We start from the raw sequence: 20,623 nt of genomic DNA, 5'->3' as shown, positions 1-20,623 counted from the left end.
CATCATTAGTGTCAGCATCCCACTTGTCTGTCTTTTGCAACGCTCTCTGCAGAGAATTAAAGAGGAGGCATTGCAGCCAGAGTATGATGAGATGGATCAAGAAGCCGTAGAGGGCGATTACACACAGCCCAGCCTCATCTCATCCCAACGTGCATTGGGGAACAATGAGGGAGAGGAGGAGGAGGAAGAACAGGAGCTGCTATCATGCGTTGTAGACGGTAGTACCTGTACAAGTGTCATACCGTCGGTTCAGCGTGGGTGGCCTGAGGACAGGGGGGAGGAGGAAGAGGAGGAGGAGAGCATGGTCAGTCGTCATCTTGGTGAGGACACGGAAATCTTGCCCGTTACCAGTCTGGCACGGATGGCTGACTTTATGTTACGCTGCCTTAACCGTGACCCTCGCATAGGTCAAAATGTTGGGTGACAGTCATTACTGGTTGGTGACACTTGTAGACCCCCGCTACAAGGAGAACTTTCACTCTCTTATTCCTGAGGTGGAGAGGTCTACAAAAATGGGGCAGTACCAGAAGGCCCTTGCTGCAGAACTCTTAAAAAAATTCCCATCTGAACACGCTAGCGGCAGAGGTCACAGTTCGTTGCCCAACCAAGGCGTACAGGCGAGAGAGATGCAACTCCAATTCAGCAGAGGCAGGGGAACACTGTCAACGTTCTGGGACAGTTTTCTGACACCCGCCCAGCTTACAGGCCCTGAGGCGCGGGGTACTCTCACAAGGAGTGGAAAGTTTCAAAAGATGGTGAGGGAGTACCTTGCCGACCGTACCAGTGTCCTCCGTGATTCCTCTGTGCCTTTTAATTATTGGGTATCCAAGCTGGACACTTGGAATGAACTCGCTCTGTACGCCTTGGAGGTCCTGGCCTGCCCTGCCGCTAGCGTGTTATCGGAGCGTGTTTTTAGTGCCGCTGGGGGAATTATAACTGATAAGCGCACTCGCCTGTCAACTGACAATGCTGACAAGCTGACCCTTATCAAAATGAACAAGGGCTGGATTGGGCCAGACTTCTCATCACCACCAAATGACAGCAGAGTAACATAAAGTCAAATCCACTGTGTTATTTCGGGAGGTGTATTCACATGCACCGCTTCACACTCACACATGGGTATACGCTTCCTCGTTTCAGCTGTTTTATCTTCTTCTCCTTATCCTCAGCCTCCACCACCACTATACCACCAGGGTGCCAGCATTGCAAGTTGCTCCGTCCTAATTTTTGGCAGCTTTTGCTTGCAAGGCATAAGCAAATACTATGGGACACCCACTCCCCAATAATGGGACTTATGTTTGTAATATGCTGTACTGCATGGCTCTTGTAAGGGGCATTGCAAGTTGCTCTGTCCTAATTTTTGGCAGCTTTTGCTTGCAAGGCATAAGCAAATACTATGGGAGACCCACTCCCCAATAATGGGACTTATGTTTGTAATATGCTATTCTGCATGGCTCTTGTAAGGGGCATTGCAAGTTGCTCCGTCCTAATTTTTGGCAGCTTTTGCTTGCAAGGCATAAGCAAATACTATGGGAGACCCACTCCCCAATAATGGGACTTATGTTTGTAATATGCTGTACTGCATGGCTCTTGCAAGGGGCATTGCAAGTTGCTCCGTCCTTATTTTTGGCAGCTTTTGCTTTCAAGGCATAAGCAAATACTATGGGAGACCCACTTCCCAATAATGGGACTTATGTTTGTAATATGCTGTACTACATGGCTCTTGCAAGGGGCATTGCAAGTTGCTCCGTCCTAATTTTTGGCAGCTTTTGCTTGCAAGGCATAAGCAAATACTATGGGAGACCCACTCCCCAGTAATGGGACTTATGTTTGTAATATGCTGTACTGCATGGCTCTTGTAAGGGGCATTGCAAGTTGCTCCGTCCTAATTTTTGGCAGCTTTTGCTTGCAAGGCATAAGCAAATACTATGGGAGACCCACTCCCCAATAATGGGACTTATGTTTGTAATATGCTGTACTGCATGTGACGCGCCCCCTGGGCCGTGTGTACACATGTGTGGGATACCCGGTGCCGGGTCTCTGGGGTCTGTAGTCTCCATGGCGGTGACCCGGTCCCGTGGCTGAGGCTGGTCAAACCAGTGGCAGTCTTTCTTAGGTTTCGAGGTTAATTGTCCGACTGCACCACCCGTGGATTGCGGTCAGGGAGTACCACCGCTGCGAGGCAGACCGCTGAGGCTGGTGTTGTGTGCGCTGCAGAGAATAGGATAACTCCCCATGGGAGGAGTATAGCCTCAGGGCAGTGAGTGTGGATGATGGGGGTGATGGTGCACGAGCGCAGCAGGAACGACTCAGAGTCTTTGCAGTGCAGTTCAGGGTCTTTACTGATGATTATAAGGTAGACCCTCCCGGGAGTACTGGCTAGCATAAGAGGCCTGGTCAGTCTGTGAGCAAGCAGGAGTTCATCTGGCCAGGTGGAGTTGTAGGCCTCCCCGTCTGTCTGCACTCTTCCTGGCTACCTTGCTGTAAGAGGGTAGAAGTAGCCCACATCCCTGAGTGTACCGTGTAGTGCTCACCCGTATGGCTGGTGACTTGGGGCCTTCTGTTAGCCTCCGCTCCACGACGGCGGTGCTGGTCCCTTGCTTGTGACTGAGCCTCCGGGCTTCTATGGCCAGAGGACCTGAAATCCCCTGCCGGCTGGTTTCTGCTGCTGGATATATAAGTCCTCACAGCCTCGGACTCCTGTGTCCGGTTCCTATTGTCTTCTGCCAGGGCGAGCTCTGCTCAGCTTCCAGCCCCTGGTCTTTAGCTCCTAGCTCCTACAGAGCTCCTTGCTGTTACTTTCCCTTGCTCTCACTCTGACTTTGACTGTTCTCTGTACTCTGACTCACTCAACCCCGCCCCAGATCCAGTTTATAAGGGCAGAATTCTCCCCTCCCAGGACTGGGGCAGGAGGATGTTGCATGTTTAAGGGATCCTGACCAGGAAACCTCCCACTTGCTCTCCGACGTAATATCTCTATTACTGTGGTGACCAGACCCCTGGGGTGCCACACATGGCTCTTGTAAGGGGCATTGCAGTTCCTCATAATTTTTGGAAAGCCTTCCATTCACTGCTTAGGCCAACAGTGCACAGGAGACCCAGTTGCTATAAATGGAAAAAAGGTTTAGTTAACGCCCTCTGACCTCCATGTCATTTCCAAGGGGCATTGGAGTGCCTCGAAATTTTTGGTAGGCATTGCACTCACTGTATGCCCTATAACTGTGTAGCCGAACCGCTCCTTTTGTTACAGAAACATATCCTACAAGACATATCTGGTTGACTGGCCTGATATTGATGTGAATGGTCCCTGTTCCTCCTGCTCTTTCTCCTTTTGCCACTACCTCATCCATCATTTATCACCTGAAGCTTTGTTTTAACGGGAGTCATAGAACTTGGATAGTAGGAGGAAAACATCCAGCAATCCTCGGAGGAGGTAGGATATGAGCCAAAACGCTGACCACCTCAGGCCTAGCCGCTACTACATACATGCGCTTGCATTACAACAAAACAAAGCAGATGCTAACTTCTATCATCCTCATCATGCTCCTCACCTTGGCACTCTCAACTCTCCTGATGGAGAAGCCAGGGTCCACCGGAGGAGTCTGATAGTCTGGTGGGCTCGGCCAATGCTGCCCTAAAGCAGGCCAGGCTAACAAAAGTGTGGGAAAGGTTACCGGGACAAATAGGGGTGGCTGGGGACCGAGTATGGACACCCGGTCACCCCCTGGAGGCTGGGGAGCAAGCGGGGACACCCGGCCACCAGGCGGCTGGGGACTGAGTATGGATACCAGGCCGCCGACACAGCCATGGCGTGGTGGCCAGATTCCGCCTCCACATGCCTAAAAGGCCCAATTTAAAGTGCAAGCAAGCAAGCAGTATGGTATTGCAGCCTGGGGGTGGGTGGGTGGCAGGCTGCATACTTGCGCTTGCATTGCAAGGAATGGGAGAGGTACAATTGAACACTGCCCTGGGACAAGGACTTGAATGGGGATAGTTGCAAGTCTGCAATGACAGGTGCAAGGTGGGAGGCATCTTCGCATGTACCATGAACAGGGATTTGGCATGCACACACTACAGCGGAATAGGCTCTCCTTCCCACTAAATGCACTGGGGAGGGCACAGTTAATGTTTTGGTATACGCGCTTAATCTTATGTATAAGGCACACCAGGACAAATAGGGGCGGCTGGGGACTGAGTATGGATACCTCACTGCCAAAGCAGCCATGAGGTAGTGGCCAGCTTCGGCCTCCTCCAAACCATTTCAAGTGCAAGCTAGCAGTATGGAATTGCAGTCTGGGGGTGGATGGGTGGCAGGCTGCACACTTACACTTGCATTAAAAGAAAACATAGCAGATGCTAACTTCTGTCATCATCATCATGCTCCTCACCTTGGCACTCTCAACTCCACCGATGGAGAAGTCAGGGCCCACCGGAGGAGTCTGGTTCTCTGGTGGGCTCGTCCAATGCTGCCTAAAGCAGGCCGGGCTAAGAAAAGTGTGTGGGGGGATGTTCCAAGGAGAAATAGGGGTGGCTGGGGACCTTTTATGGACACCCGGCTGCCCCGAGGCGGCTGGGGACCGTGTGTGGACACCCGGCCGCGGGGCAGCTGGGGACCGAGTATGGACACCCGGCCGCCGGGCGGCTGGGGACTGAGTATGGATTCCAGGCCGCCAACACAGCCATGATGTGGTGGCCAGATTCCTCCTTCACATGCCTAAAAGGCCCAATTTCATGTTCAAGCAAGCAAGCAGTATGGTATTGCAGCCTGGGGGTGGGTGGGTGGCAGGCTGCATACTTGCGCTTGTATTGCAAGGAATGGGGGAGGTACAATTGAACACTGCCCTGGGACTAGAACTTGCATGGGGATAGTTGCAAGTCTGCATCTTCTGATGCGGCAAGGATCACTTATGATGGGCACACTTTTAGACAGTGACCTGGGAGTCAGAGATGCTTCCAGGGGTCTCCCCCATGCTGTTCCCATGTCTTTTCAGACTTTATGCATGTGTCACACAGCACATGGCCAGATAAGTTTGTAAAATGTTAAAATGACATTTCCCGGTGAATGCATTTGTCATAGTTGAAAGCAATACAAAAGTGCAAAAACGCATAAAAATTGCTACTTGTGAACATATCCGAAGGTGTGGAGGAGTATTTTTGTTTATGGTCATTTATTTTAACTTATACACAAGTCTTTTCCCTGGAAAGGATGTTCCTTAACATATTTCACAGGAAAAAAGTTTCACTTTCGTTTTTGAACGTTTTATTGTGAGCCCGTAAAAGTGGCTTAATACCTCTGACCACGTTGTTGACAGCAGTGACCTGGGGGTCAGAAATGCTTCCTGGGGCGATCCCCATGTCATTTGAGCACTGTCACTATCGTTTTGGGCACTTGTTAGGCTTTTAAAAGACTGCCGGGGGTGCCACCGCAAAAATGCTCGGGTCTCCCATAGACTAACATTGGGCTCATTGCTCGGGTCGAGCACCCGAGTATCACGGCGAGCTCGGCCCGAGTTTCAAGCACCCGAGCATTTTAGTGCTCGCTCAACACTACTCATTACACATCTTGATAAGTTGAATAGTGCTCCTTCTGTTACTGAGAAAGCGAACAGAACATTTGTGAAACGCGTTTGAATGTGGCTTTTATTTAATAAAATTCTTACATCTATCCATCGGACATGAGATCATCATTGTATGCGGAGGAGCACGGACATTTAGACACCTTTCTTCTTCTACATTGGTTTGTTGATACATTTTGGAATATGTTGAAGTGTTCCAGAGTTATAACTTCACAAAGTTACACTGGTCACAATTGAAAAACCTGGCATGGTCAGGAAGGTGAAAACAGGCTGGAGAGTGAAGGGGTTAATATTGAGCAGAATTCAGTCTGTTGATTAGCTGCTACTGCTAATATATGTTGTGATAGGTCTTATTGCCCCATGTACCTGTAGCACACAGTCCCCTACACACAGCATTATTCCCCCACAACACCTTATACACAGTATGATGCCCCCAACACTCCGCCCCCACAGTATGATGAACCCACAGTCACCCATACACAGTATGATGGACTTGGTTAATAAGAAATAGAGGACACAGGACAGGTGGTCTCTGAACTTAGCTGATTGCTCTTGTTTTAACAACCTGTGCAGACACTAAAACTGTCATGTCCACCCTCTATCTCTGCTTTCAGTCCCAACTGCCATTTGTTATAACAGGAGAGGGAGGGAAAAGAAGGGACATGGTTTATCCACAGCAGTGGTAGAGAAGGGGACTTGCTATCATGGAAGTGGGAAGGGGGTGGTACACTGTTGGGGAGACATTACCAGTGTGCTGAGGCACCAATTTCAGCCTCTATAGGCCTTTTCTGTAGCTGACATATTGCTGACAGCCCAGACTTCTTACAAGTTCATTAGGAGGCCAAATCAGTCTGAGTTGTTGCCCCCTGCTAGACACAATAATTATGTTTTCTCTCAATCAAAGGGAAATAATTATTGAAGCTCTCTGATGCCGGACAATGCGAGCCCCAGACAACTCCTGCATATATCATGGTTGGGCTATACAGGAACTAGCCAAGCGGCCCATTGTGTCAGCAATGCACTGTGGCAGCAGCACACTGAGAATATGTCTGTTTGGGCCTACATGCCATTATCACTTTAGATATTACACAAAAGCAAATCATACTGCTTGACCTGTGCTAAAATTAAGAGCTATTTAGAGGAGCTAACTGTAGCCGTTAAATGACCACTAATTGCCAATGTACAAGCTGATCTGCTGTTTAAAGACCTGTTTAGACAGGCGACTAGAATTCTATGCACGCAGAACAATCGTTAACCCCATCTCTGTGTACATAGGCTATCATTGTTACTGGCAGAACACATTCTGTTTCACATTTAGAAACATGTATAATCAAGAGTCGCTGTATTTATTTCAATTGTTAGCCGTCATAAAAAAGTCGATATTAATCATACATGTTGTCATATTATAATGACAGAAGACATACAATGTGTTTGGCTAGGTAATACATTTTAGATTGTCTACCATGTAAGCATAAAACAATCATGAAACTGATACAGAGTACCAGGACGGATTAAGAGTAGCCAGGGCCCCAGTCAGTTTACAAAGTATGAGACCCCCCACCCCCAGCATCCGATGTATCACATGATGCAAAATGACAGAGGCATGTGTCGCACAATTTTTTTCCCCTTATGTATAGCACTATACGTAATAGAGCAGGATCAATGCCTGCTATTTAGGACAGAACCAATAGGCTGAAATGAATTCTGCTCAATATGAATATTAACATATGAATTATAATTATTATTTTAATATTAATTGTATCACTTAAATTTAGCAAAATTAAGTATGCTGACATCCTCACATCCTCTACATACATTATGAGACCACATACAGCCCCCTATACACCATACTAGCTATTGAACCCGTTTTATGCCCGGGTGGCGAACATTTTTATTGGTATATGGTCTCCCATCCTAGCATATGCTCCCCCATCCTGTTATGTGCTCCCCCATCCTGCGCCCCCATCCTGTTATGTGCTTCCCCCTATCCTTTGCTCCTATCCTGCGCCCGGATCCTGTTATGTGCTGCCCCCATCATGTTATGTGCTGCCCCCATCCTGTGCCCCCATCCTGTTATGTGCAGCCCCCATCCTGCGCCCCCATCCTGTTTTGTGTTGCCCCGTCTTGATATTTGTGCTGCCCCATCCCGCCTGCTCTGCTGTTCTTCCATCCATACACAAAAAAAAAAAAAACACTCCTACTCACCTTTTTCCCTCTCCCTTGCAGCGTGTCCTCGATCTCCGGTGAGGCTGGAGGAGGAGTGTAGAGCCAGAGTTCGCGCCTGCGCATAGCGCGATCTCCGGCGCCATTTTATTGAAGACAAATTTGCACACTGCAAATTTGTCTTCAACAAAATGGCGCTGGAGATTGCGCTATGCGCATTTGTGAACTCTGGCACCATACTACTCCTCCAGCCTTGCCGGAGATCGAGGTATGTGTCCTAATGGTGCCGGAGATGGCAGTATGCGGTCAGCGCTTAAGCATACTGCGATCTCCGGCATCACAGTCCTTCATCCTCGTCCTCCTCCCACTCACCTGTAATGGCTGATGTGTTCTTCTGTCTCTGGCCAGACTGTGCATTGCTCGTGTGCAGTCTATAGAGGCTTCGGACACATCTCCTGTTATATTATAGATGAGCCCAGACACAGCCCTCTATATACAGAATGAGCCCTCACAGAGCCTCCTGTATACAGTATGAGCCCCCACATAGCCCTCTATATACAGTATGAGGCCTCACATAGCCCCCTATATACAGCATGAGGCCTCACATATCCTCATATATAGAGTATGATCCCAACATAGCCTCCTATATATAGTATGAGCCTCACATAGCCTCCTATATACAATCTGAGCCCTCACGTAGCCTCCTATATACTGTATGAGCCCCCCATAGCCTCCTAAAGTGGTGTGAAATTTTTTTGCCCTTTTCCTGATTTCTAATTCTTTTGCATGTTTGTCACACTTAAATGTTTCAAATCACAAAAAAAATGTAAATATTAGACAAAGATATACAAGTAAACAAGAATGCAGTTTTTAAATTAAGGTCATCATTATTATATTATTAAGGGGAAAAAAATCCAAACCTACAGGGTCCTGTTTTGGCAACGTTTGGCATTTTTACACTAGTGGGCAACGTTTGGTTGGGAGGGGGCATAGCCGAGCGTGCCCGACAAATTCATAATAATTTACACCACTAAGGTGTCATAAATTACAACAGAAATGGAAAATTTCATGCAGTGAAATGCTACAGCTAAACACTGCTCTAAATTCATTAAGCAGAGCAAGCCACTTACTCAGCTGCACGCTCTATCGAGACTGGCGTACAAACCTATGGTTTCTATGAATTGGGGCCATATTCTGTAGCCCACACATAATCTCCTATTACCACAACTAACTACTTGCATCAATGAGAAACAATACTCGCTCAGATACTGGCCAGATAACCAGTTCATGCAGCTTTATTAATATTTGTATGGCAACTACCTGGAGCCAGTCTCGAGTCAAAATTGGAACAAGTAACTGCTCTACTTTTGTTTCATTGATTTTTATTTTATTTTAATTTTTTATAATTTTATTTTCTTCTATTATCTTCTTTTTTTGGATTCAAAAACTGTAAAATGCTGGGTAATATATAAACAGATAATAGATTATAAATTATGTAAACATCAATTATTATTATTCTGTAATGCATTCTATTGTTTTTCAAACTGTATTATACTATGGTTCCTTTATTCTGACCACTGATAGATTGAAGTAGCTACTCTCGCTCCTAAGCATAAGAAGACAAAGTTATCAACAACACAAAAACCCAAAATTACCACACTTGCCTCCACTGCAACAAAGCCTGCTGAACCGGACATCTTTGGATCTCTGACAGAACAAGGTTAGTACAGTAAGATCTTCAAAAAGCTTGCACTTCTGTTAATAACTTACTTTATGAGGGTTTTTACAGCTTACATCTTGAACTATAGCAACTGCATCCTTTTTTATCTTCTGAGGAGGCTCCCTAACCCCAAAAACAAACAAGTGACAAAGATTCAATTAGTCAGTCTAGAAGACTATACATCTGCCCCAAATATATACATCAACACCTTAAAATTCTCCAGCATTGTGTGACAGAGTCACTGGTGACATATGTGAGGGGAGATATGTTTCACTACGGCTACTGGCTTCAGTGAACTGAACCTACAAGTTTTCTCCAGCATGTTATGTGTTAGGGATTAAGCCACCATTTTAAAAGGGAGTGTTTTTTTTCAATGACCATTGTGAAGGGTGGGAGGTCATTCACCATATATCCACCTCAAGGGTGTGGCTGGAGAAGTTAAATCTCTAGCATTAAGGTTTTTTTCTGTTGTGTGAGTTTGGAGAGGGAAGTCTCCAGACTGTGTGGAATTTCAGCTCAGGAAGAGCTGAAGTGTGTTGCAACTTAAGCGGGCAAACCCTGCATGCATATGGACTGTGCTATCATTTATGTTTTGTTTTACCGTTATGCCAGCAAGGCCGTGTTTATTTTTTAGAACCCGCAGTGCTTTATGCTGTTTAAAATAAACCTGCAGACAAAAACTTTCCTGTGTCTACTTCTGGAAACAGCCGATTGAATCGTCCTCCCACAATTGATATGACACTGTAGAAATTGACAATAAAGGCATGTAAATATAAAAGGTTTTGCAATGGTCATATGAACAGACATTGCTGTTACTGGAGTAGGGCACAGTGCATAGTGCATGACCATGGAAAACACAAATATCTTAGTGCTCTTAATAAGGACATCTATAAAGTGCTCATAAACATTGGTTGCAGAGTGTTGAGCTCCACTAAACTATAATTTGGGGATTAATTTCAGACTCTTTAGGCAACACCTCAAATGCACCTCCTGCTTACGAATGCTCACAATACTGCAAGTGATCCGATATACACAATTTTCACAGGTTACACGTCATACCTTTCCTAGCCTGCCTTCAATCTTTCTTGATAGCCTAGACCTAACAGTTATGTGGGCCATTATCGGGATTTTCTGGCACCAGACAGTTACCAAACCCACATAGCCTGTTGGTGGCAAACATGCCTTATCATTTACTCCTGTGAGCACCTGAGCATTGCTGTGCAGCACTCTGCCATCACAATGCTCACCCCAATACTTTCTTTAGGCTCTACTTGTGCCTGTGGTCATACCAATTAACTAGTGAGTGTAAACACCCCTTTAGGGATGAAAACTCGTATTACCAAAGTACCTGAAGGATAAATAAACCCTAATTAAGGAATGTATTAAAACATGACTTATTATTTTGTTTAAAAGTGGTAAAGTCTGATTACAATTACAATAGCGAGCCTGTGTTAGTTATACAGTGGGTATGGAAAGTATTCAGACCCCTTTAAATTTTTCACTCTTTGTTTCATTGCAGCCATTTGGTAAATTCTAAAAAGTTCATTTTTTTTCTCATTAAAGTACACTCTGCACCCCATCTTGACTGAAAAAAACAGAAATGTAGAAATTTTTGCAAATAGGCCTTTTTATGCAGTGCTAATTTTGATGGTCTTTACAAGCGGGTGTAGCTTACAAGGCTGGGAGCATGTCTTTAAGCTTACCCTATGAGCACTGCCCCCTTGGTAAAGATCAGAAAATTTAGCACTTAAAAAAATACTCATTCCTAGAATCATATAGTGGATTTAGAAAAAGAAAAAATCAGAAGGGAGCATCAGGAATGAAATAAGTGCAAAAACTGTCAACTCTCTACATGGTGACATGTCCTCTTTAAGTTTTCCTCTCTGTAAAGGGAACAGATCTGGGGTACACAAGTAGGAAAATAACCATGGAGATATGGGACTAGAGCAGCAAAAGAATATATCAAAAGGTAAGAATGAGGGATTACACCACCATAAATATACTTGATAAACACAATTGGTTATTTCTAAAATACATTAAAGGTAATCTGTAAATTATGTAAAATAACACTATTAACCTGCAGATATAGGGTCAATGGGGTCAATCTGCAGGTTAATAGCATTCTGACACCGTACACGCCCGCACTGAGAGCCCCACTGCCAAGAGGAAATTAACTTTATTCCCCCCAGCAGCGTTCGTCTTTCAGTCACAGGGGTTGCGCTGGCACAGTTTCAATCACCGCTCAATCATGTATAGCGAGCGGCGGCTGCAACCACGCCCCCAGCACTGACTGACAGCAGCTCAGCATTAGAGCTGGCTGTCAGTCAGTGCCGAAAGGAGTAGTTGCAGCCACTACTGTGAATGCAAAAGCAAGGATTCTCTCTACTAATGTTTAAGAAAGAGACAAAATCTCATTAAAGATAGTAACAAGTATAATAGAATTATGCATTTTCTTAGAACAGGCCATTGACATGAGCCTATAAATAATATAGGGTGGGCCATAAATAGAGAACCACGGTTATCGGGCCTTATGCATCAACACTGTCTTACACTAATATTGTCTTTGATGCTTATAACATTTAACAGAGATCTCCTTTTATTTTACCAGAGTAGTTTTTGGCACAAAGACACAGCATTTTTATATAGGTCTATATATGAGGGCTTATTTTGGTGGGAACAAATGTTGTGTTTTGGGGACATACGACTAATTGACTATATTTTATTATCTCTTTCTCGGGAACTTTAAAATCAATCCATTCTGTAATTTGTTATGTTAAAAAATGTTGTGATATTATCCTTAATCTGCGGGCTAGTAGTATTATGACAATGATGTTAATGGTGCTGTATGGGGCTTGTTTTTTTACAGGGCAACATTATTTCCCATTGTTACAATTTTGGTGAACATAAGACTTTTTGATATTTTTTTTCTGTTTCTTGGAAGGTGGGGTGCACTAAAACAGCAATTTTTAGCATTATTTTTCATTGTTTTTATGTAGTATGCAGAATAAAAATTGGGAAAGCTGTATTGTGCAGCAATACAAATTATGTAAAAAAATTGTGTTTTTCACTTTTTTAAAATGTAAAAAAATATATAATTTTGTACATGATGTTTAAGTATTTCAAGGGAATTTGAACATACATTTTTGATTACTTATATAATAATACACTGCACTAATTTTGTAGTGCAGTGTAATACATCTGTCTGTAATAATTCTGATGACAGGTAGCCTTTAATTCTGCCTTTGGGAGACCCTGATAAATGTCTGTAGCTGGCAGACCAGGATACCATTTTCAGCCATCTGATCATCATAACAAAGTTCCTTCCTTTTGTCCAACCACTCCCTATTGACCAAGAAAACTATAAAATGTTATGCAGCCAGAATATCAGAGGTCAATTAATGGAAATAAATGCTTGGCTCCCAAGGTTACAACACAAGCACAAGTTCTGAGCCTAAGCACATACAACAGAAAATTATTGCAATTACACGTTTTGTTATACACATGTTTATTTCCTTTGTAAGTATTAGAACAATCCAAAAAACTGAGAAAAAAGGCAAATTGTATATAATTTCACACAAAACCCCAGAATTGGCTCGAAAACACCTGTTGACACCGTTCTAAAATTGAGGGAAAACAACTTTGTTCAATCATGTGATGCTCGTTCAAACTCACCTGTTTCAAGTAACAGTTGTGGGCAATATGAAAATTACATCTGATACTAGATAAAAAGGGGAGAAGTTGACTCAATCTTTGCAGTGTGTGTCTGGGTGTGCCCCACTACGCATGGAGAAAAGAAAGAGGAGAAGACAATTGTCTGAGGACTTAAGAACCCAAATTGTTGAACAATATCAACAATCTCAAGGCCATAAGTAATCTCCAGAGATCTTCCTGTTCCTTTGTTTACAACCCATTTCACTTTAGCTAATCTTCCTGGACATGGACAGCAGAGAATAATTGATGAAGCTTGCAAGAATTCCGGCTGGTTAAGCAGTCCAATCAAGTTCCAAAGAAATTCAAGCTCTCCTTCAGGCTCAGTGTGCATCAGTGTCAGTGCGAACTATGCGTCAACATTTGAATGAAATGAAACGCTGTGGCAGGAGACCCAGGAGGATCCCACTGCTGGCACAGAGACATAAAAAAACTAGACTGCAGTTTGCTAAAATGTACATGACTAAGCCAAAATCATTCTGTGAAAGCATCTTGTGGACAGTTGAGACCAATATTGAGCTTTTTGGTAAAGCACATCATTCTACTATTTACCGAAAATGGAATGAGGCCTACAAAAAAAAGAACACAGAACCTACAGTCAAATATGGTGGAGGTTGAAAGATGTTTAGGGGTTGTTTTGCTGGGTGCCTTGCCTGTGTGGAAAGCATCATAAAATCTGAAAAATACCAAAGGATTTTGTGTCGCAAAGTAGTGCCCAGTGTCACAAAGCTGAGTTTAAGTCCTAGGTCAGTTGAAGTGTACCTAAGCTAAAAATTACAGACCTCTCCATTCTTTGTAGGTGTGAAAACCTGCAAAATTGGCAGTGTATCAAATACTTATTTTCCCCATGGTACATATTCCATGTTCTCTTATGGGGTTGTGAAATGAATGAGACCCAGTGTATCGTCTGCAAGCTGAGTAACAGTTTGATATATATCCAACATGATATATTTGGTCTAACAAAGAATTGTCATAGTGGAGGACTATGCACACATAGTTTCTTTCAAAGAAACCCAGGACTGATTTGCTGGTCAGTTCCTTGACCTTCCAGCAGAAGTATACATGGTTTGGTGGGCTCTGTGGCTGATCAAGATTTAATATTTTTTATGCAAATGTAAACACGGTTGTATTCATGGACATTTATGAACAATTCTATGTGAATGTTAGTATAATTTCTTTCAGCAAAAAATAGGATTCCGTAAAACAGGAACTATGCTAATAAATGACTATAAATTTCTCAAGTTTTATTTTGTAAATCGTGGAATGAAAAACTGTGCAACATTTTGTTAAAAATATATATTTATGAAAAATTTGCGATTCAGTCAAAGAATCTCATATTAGAATTTAATCACATATTCATAATATCCTTATTTTTTCACTATAGGTCTTCCAACTTGTCTAATGTGTGTATGTCTCGGTACATCTGTGTATTGTGACGATGTGGATCTGATTACTCTTCCTGCTTTACCAAAGGAGACTACTTACTTATATGCAAGATTTAACAAAATTAGTCACATTCAAACCAAAAACTTTGCAGGACTTGGTAAGTAATTGAACAGTTTTTCAAGATAAGTTCTAGCATGTACTGTATATACGTGTTCTTGTGTTTTACTGATTTGTATTAAATCCAAGAAACAAGTTTATAAGAAACAAAATGAAAGGTAATGATGAGTTTGCACATTAAGAGTACCGGTCATCAAGTCAACAAGATTTTGCTTTGGTGCTCCTTTTGAGTATTCCATTTTTTTGTTTGTTTTTTTCAAATCTCCAATAAGGTCCCAGAGATATATGCCATTTTATTCAGTGCTATTGTCTGTGGTCTTTACCAAGGCAGCTTTGCTCACAGTATTCTCTGGGACATGTCTTCATATTGCTCTGCATTATTACCCTGTGAGCAATGTTCCCTTGACAAAGACAATAAAACTTAGGATCTCAGAAACTGTATGGCAGATTTAATAAATAAATATTCAAGGGGTACACAGGTATAAAATAGGAGCAAAAACTAGCTACTTATAACCTGGTGAAAGGTCCTCTGTAATAGGTATTTATAAGAGTAAATTTATATAAACTTAATTGATATGAAATTTGAGCATATGATTTACAGACTTGAGTTAAAGGGTTATTCACATCCATCTTCCAGAGTCTACTTTCATTGCCTTATTTTGGATTTTGTCACCATCCCTTAATCTAGTTTACTTAAAAGATGTCTGTCCGCCTTCAAAATGCATATTAAACTAACTGTACGGTGATATGGGGTCCCTATAAAAAGCATACTAACCCTGTACCTGTAAGTGGCACAGTGCCCGAGAAAAGGACTTTTACTTCAAATAGAAATGAGGGGGCTTTGCTGCACCCTCAATACGCATTATGTCCAGAGCCAGCACTGCCTGAACTCTGCACATGCGCACTGACAATGCCTGAGCCTGGCCTTGTGAACACAGTGTAGGTGGGTGCATTTTTCTCCTTGCCACCTCTTGGAAGCCACTCACCATATTTCTTGGTGTATCAGTGTAGCAAATGGCAGTCACAGAAAGGAGTCATGGAAAAGAATGGGCCCACCTACATTGTGTGCAGACGACCAGGCTCAGGCATTGTCAGTGCGCACGCGCAAACGTGGGCTGAGTTCAGGCAGCGCTCGCTTTGGAGATGGAAGACTCTCCTTAACGGTTAAACAAGATTTGCTATTACTTCTGTAAACACCAAAAATTGCTTGATGCCTCATTATTGAGCCTCATTGTCAGATGCAATAAATATCTCTTTCTCCAAAACACATTAATTTAGACCATGTACCCTAGCAAAGTCATGTACCACTACTCTGGAACCATGACATTCTGCCAACAGGGCTGCAATGGGCAGGAGTGTTAAATGCTACAATAAAGGAAGGAGAACATTAATTTATCGTAAACCCTTCCAGACACATTGGTTCAAAACCGATTCTTTTAAAAACCAATGAGTTTTAGATATCAGTGCTCCTCAAACTTTTTATTGTACATGTATAAGCTGAACTTTCTGAAAAAAATAATTCAGTGCTGTATAAATGCAAACAAGATGTTCACAAATGGCAGATTTTGGGTAGACTTATGATAGATTTTGTGCAACTTCAAATCCATAACAAAAATGCATAGAGTTGTTTCTGTAGCATGAGCATTGGGCTGTGCACGGATAAATGTGACAAAGTATGGAAATAAATCTGTCACACTTAACCTAAAATCATAACGCAACATCAAGAGGCAGTGACCAAAATTGCAAGGAGTTTTTATGTTCTCCCTATGTTTCCTCCTGGTTCTCCGGCTTCCTCCTACACTCCAAAGACATACTGATAGGAAATTTAAATTGTGAGCCCGAATGGGGACAAAGATGATGATGTCATTAAAGAGCTACAGAATACGATAGTGCTATATATAAGCAAAACATAATAATAATAATAATAATTAAACAGTCCTCTTTACAAGGCTTCTTATGACAATAGTGACAGTGAATCCATTGTCATCAAAGGGTTTAGTTTATAGGTTATCCCCTGTTCATAGGATAGTTTCTCAATCAATGGGAGCCCTACCAAAGGAATCCCGCACCAAGAATTGGCAGAAATACTTGAAAGTGAGACAGTAGCTTTTGAACAACAAAATCTCTTTGGCGCTCATACTTATGTAAAATACAGTTGTTGTCAGTGATCTTATGTTTCTTCCTTATAGACAAACTGAAGTACGTGGATCTCTCAAGTAATTATCTATCCGAGATTGATGATGATGCTTTTAACCTGCTGCCATCCCTCCAGGAGCTCATCCTATCTGAGAACCAATTGAGGCGTTTGCCCGAGTTGCCCTCAGGTCTTGTTAGACTGAATGTCCAATACAATCAGCTTCAAAGTTCGGGAATTCATTCTGAGTCCTTTAAGGTGACTTACTCCTATCATAAAGTCCATTGCTACTTAAACATTTAGGGCAGAGGAAAGGTTTTACGGCACTCACTTCTGGGAGATTTCAATAGCGCTTGGGTAACTTGACAGCTCTTGGGAGTCAGGGTATATTGATAATATTGTTAGTCATCAAAATGTTTATCTTTTATTTTTTCAGGACCTTATACATCTTCAGTTTCTACATCTTTCAAACAACAAGCTAGATCATGTACCTGTACCCCTTCCTGACAGTCTTCGTTCAGTTCATCTCCAGGTATTTAGACATAAATTGTATTTGTTTTTCAGGTTTTTTCACATGTTCCCAAGTTAAAATTATATCCCAAGTAAATTTGTGTAAGAAATAACAACCAAAACATGCGGGAGTTTCCCAAAATGCCCAATCATTGCTTTTATTTTCAGATATGCAGTTAAAAAAAAGCTAAATGTTAAACAGAGGTTTTGGACATCTCTAATTCTTGCTTGCACTAGTTTTCATACATGAACACAAGACCTTCATGTATCATTTTATTTATTTAATTTGGGCATCTCCACTTTGGTTTTCTTTTTGTATTGATTTGGTTTTTGGCTTTTCTATACACTTTTGTTATAACAGATTATCAGTCAACAGATCATATTGATCTCTATAGGACACTCTGCTGTCAAAGTGCATAGGCTGGAGTAATTCTAAAACTCCATTCATTTAGATCCACCAGCTAACAGTTGTTGATCTGGCTTGAGGGTAAGCAAAATTAAAATAAAAAGATATCACGTTTCAGTTAAATATTGTTAATTAGAAGTTCTAAAATATGACGTAAAAATCATTGCCTAAACATAATTACAATCCTTGTAAATGTTACACAAACGCCGCCTAAGTTCAGATAGGGGCGAGATCGGTTTCATGAATTCGTTGGAATCCTAGGGGAACCGTTACTAAGGGCGACTATAGGCTTCAGCTTCTCTCAGGCACATGACAGATTCAGTTGCTGACCAGACACATCTGATAAGAGTCTTCATAAACGGTACAACAGTAACATTTAATGAGGTACGGCCAGTGCAAGCATTGTAAATGTCTCTTTGAGCAACAGGCTCCAGTAATAACAGTACAGTCTCCTTCGCAGCACAGTAGTACACAGTCTATTATTCGGTAGCACAGTACAGCACAGTTTTAATGTATACACAACCACAGGCTTTTCCTTCACAAGGACTCAATAGTACACAGCATTCTTTATCCTGCATGGAGATGGAGGGGAGGAGGGTGTGATGAGGGAGATGATGTCTATGACAGGCTTCCTTCCAGTCCTTATCTTCCTGGCAGATAATACTCCACACTGTTAGCTCAGGGAGTCTAACTGACCTGTGTTTAGCTTCCTTCTGATCTGAATTCTGTTCCCTTATCTTCTGTGAGATACAGGTCATAAGCCACCTTTTCTCTTCCCCACAATCCCCCTGGGGCTCTGCTAAAAACACTCCCCTTCTCCTGTGACTGTGTTAACCCCTCTAGTTGCTGGATGCTTCTGGAGCACAACACTTCCTGTCTCCTGTGTTTGTGTTACTTCTAATAGTTGCTGAATGCTTTTAACGCGACAGCACTACTTCTGCATGTCACATAAACAATGACATGTAATAAAGCCAGTGTGTCACTTTACATGTGTATGCCATAAATAATTATTCATAAAAAGGGTATGATAGGTTTAGGACTTTACATAGTTTGTGTGATGGAGATTGACTACAAGTCAACCCTTAACTTTCCCTTGACTAAATTGACTCTTACGCAAACTGCATTATTAACCCTGCTGAGGTTTCACGAAATGCAAACAATACAATGATGTAGGCAGTGGCGGACACTTACAGCGTGGGGCCACTGTGCAAGAAATGTGTTTGGGCTCCACTCACTTTTATGTCAAGAAGGATACAGAAAGACACATGCCATATAAAATGGCAGTTAGACACTTGACAAATGCTACATACTGTGCCACGAAAAAGTATTCATACCCCGTGAACTTTTTCAAATTTTTTTTGTTACATCTACAAACTTAGGCTATGTGCGCACGATCAGGATTTGAAGCACAAATTTCCTGAGCATTTCTGCATCTCCTTGGCAGGAAAAATGCTGCGGAAATTCCGCACGGTTTTGACGCGTTTTTTGAAAAGTTTTTTGAAGCATTTTTGTACATCAATGAATGCTTTTTGGAGCTAAATAAAGTTATTTGGTGGGACATTGCTTAAACCCTTGGATTACCTTCAGAACTGGGGTGAGTATATTGGTTAATTGAAATGATTAAAAAATGTGTCTGTTGTATTTCAAATAAAGTGTTTGCTCTGTGTGTTTATTTATTCTCTTTACTTTACTTTAATTAAGTTTGGTTATGAAAAAGTCTGATTGACACCTTGTCATAACACAAAACAAAAGAGCCAGGTGTCAGCTGATCCTATACACCCAATCTTCATTAGCATTTCTATTCATGTAATTGATGCGGCTGCTGTGAGCTGGTATTTTTAGCCTGGGAAGGTGCCATTTTCAAACGTGGTCCCTGGCCAATATTAACAGCTCACAGCTGTTTGTTAGCTGCTACGTCCCCCCGATCAGCACTCAGCAGCGCTTTGGATGCAGCATATTTTTGCTGTGTCCAAAACGAGGTGTTCTAATGCCGCACTTTTGATGTCGGTACATGTGAATCCACCACATATAATGACACTTCAATCGGTCAAAATCTGCAGCGGAGACTAGAGTGTCTGTTACAGAAATTGACATGCTGTGGGTGAGTTTGGGTACGTGGCCATGGTCAGGAGGCGCTGCAGGTTTGACGCTGCGTGTTTATACAGAGTCAAACCCGCAGCATCCAGATGTTACAGCATAGTGAATGGGATCTCTAGAAATCCCATGTCCACTATGAGTGCATCAGAGGCTGCGAATCACCCATGGACACTGATAACCAGCGCGTCTTTCAGGGCCGCAGCATGTCAAATTCTCTTGTGGAGTCGCTAGTCTCCACAACAGAAATTTGACCACTAGAAAGTACTGAATGCGATAATTTCGCATGGTTCAGTGAACACATGTGGATTTACCTGCGTTCAATAGAATGCAATGTTTTTGACATAGCGAAAATATGCGTCCAAAGCGCTGCTAAGTCCGGATCGTGGGCACAGAGTCTAAAATTTAAGAAAAAAATGGCGTGGGCTCCTGCATTTTTATAACCAGCAGAGGGAAGGCTGACCACTGGGGGCTGATATTAGTAGCTGGAGAAGGGGCCATTACCCAACAATGTTCCCTGGCTATTAATATCAGCCCACAGCTGTTTGCTTAGCCTTTACTGACTAGATTACAGGAGGACCCCAGAAAAAAAATTACGTGGGGTCCCCCTATAAAATCTAACCTGCAAAGACTAAGCAGACAGCTGCAGGCTGATATTAATAGCCAGAGAAGAGGTCATGAATACTAGCCCCCTCCACAGCTATTAATATCACCCCTCAGCAGTCCCATAAATGGCGCATCCATAAGATGTGCCAAATCTGGCACTTAGCCTCCGCTCTTTCCACCATAGCAGTGGTGAGTGGGATAAT

General features: G+C 42.7%; 1 protein-coding gene across 3 annotated transcripts in view; it reads left to right on the top strand.

Annotated features, from left to right (window-relative positions):
* The window catches only part of LOC141252892 (opticin-like), a 224,209-nt gene that overhangs the window by 166,772 nt on the left and 36,814 nt on the right, over positions 1-20,623 (top strand). For all 3 annotated transcript variants that reach the window (XM_073670652.1, XM_073670651.1, XM_073670650.1), the window contains exons 3-6: positions 9,324-9,459; positions 14,552-14,710; positions 16,860-17,062; positions 17,241-17,336. In XM_073670652.1, coding sequence (XP_073526753.1) covers positions 9,324-9,459; positions 14,552-14,710; positions 16,860-17,062; positions 17,241-17,336 — 594 coding nt within the window. The remainder of the gene's footprint in view (positions 1-9,323; positions 9,460-14,551; positions 14,711-16,859; positions 17,063-17,240; positions 17,337-20,623) is intronic.

Source organism: Phyllobates terribilis, unplaced genomic scaffold, assembly GCF_046119375.1.
Source record: "Phyllobates terribilis strain yellow unplaced genomic scaffold, ASM4611937v1 Scaffold_2__4_contigs__length_985480577, whole genome shotgun sequence".
In the NCBI taxonomy this organism is placed as follows: Eukaryota; Metazoa; Chordata; class Amphibia; order Anura; family Dendrobatidae; genus Phyllobates; species Phyllobates terribilis.
The sequence above is the reverse complement of the archived record's forward strand: the minus strand, read 5'-3'. Positions and strand labels throughout refer to the sequence as shown.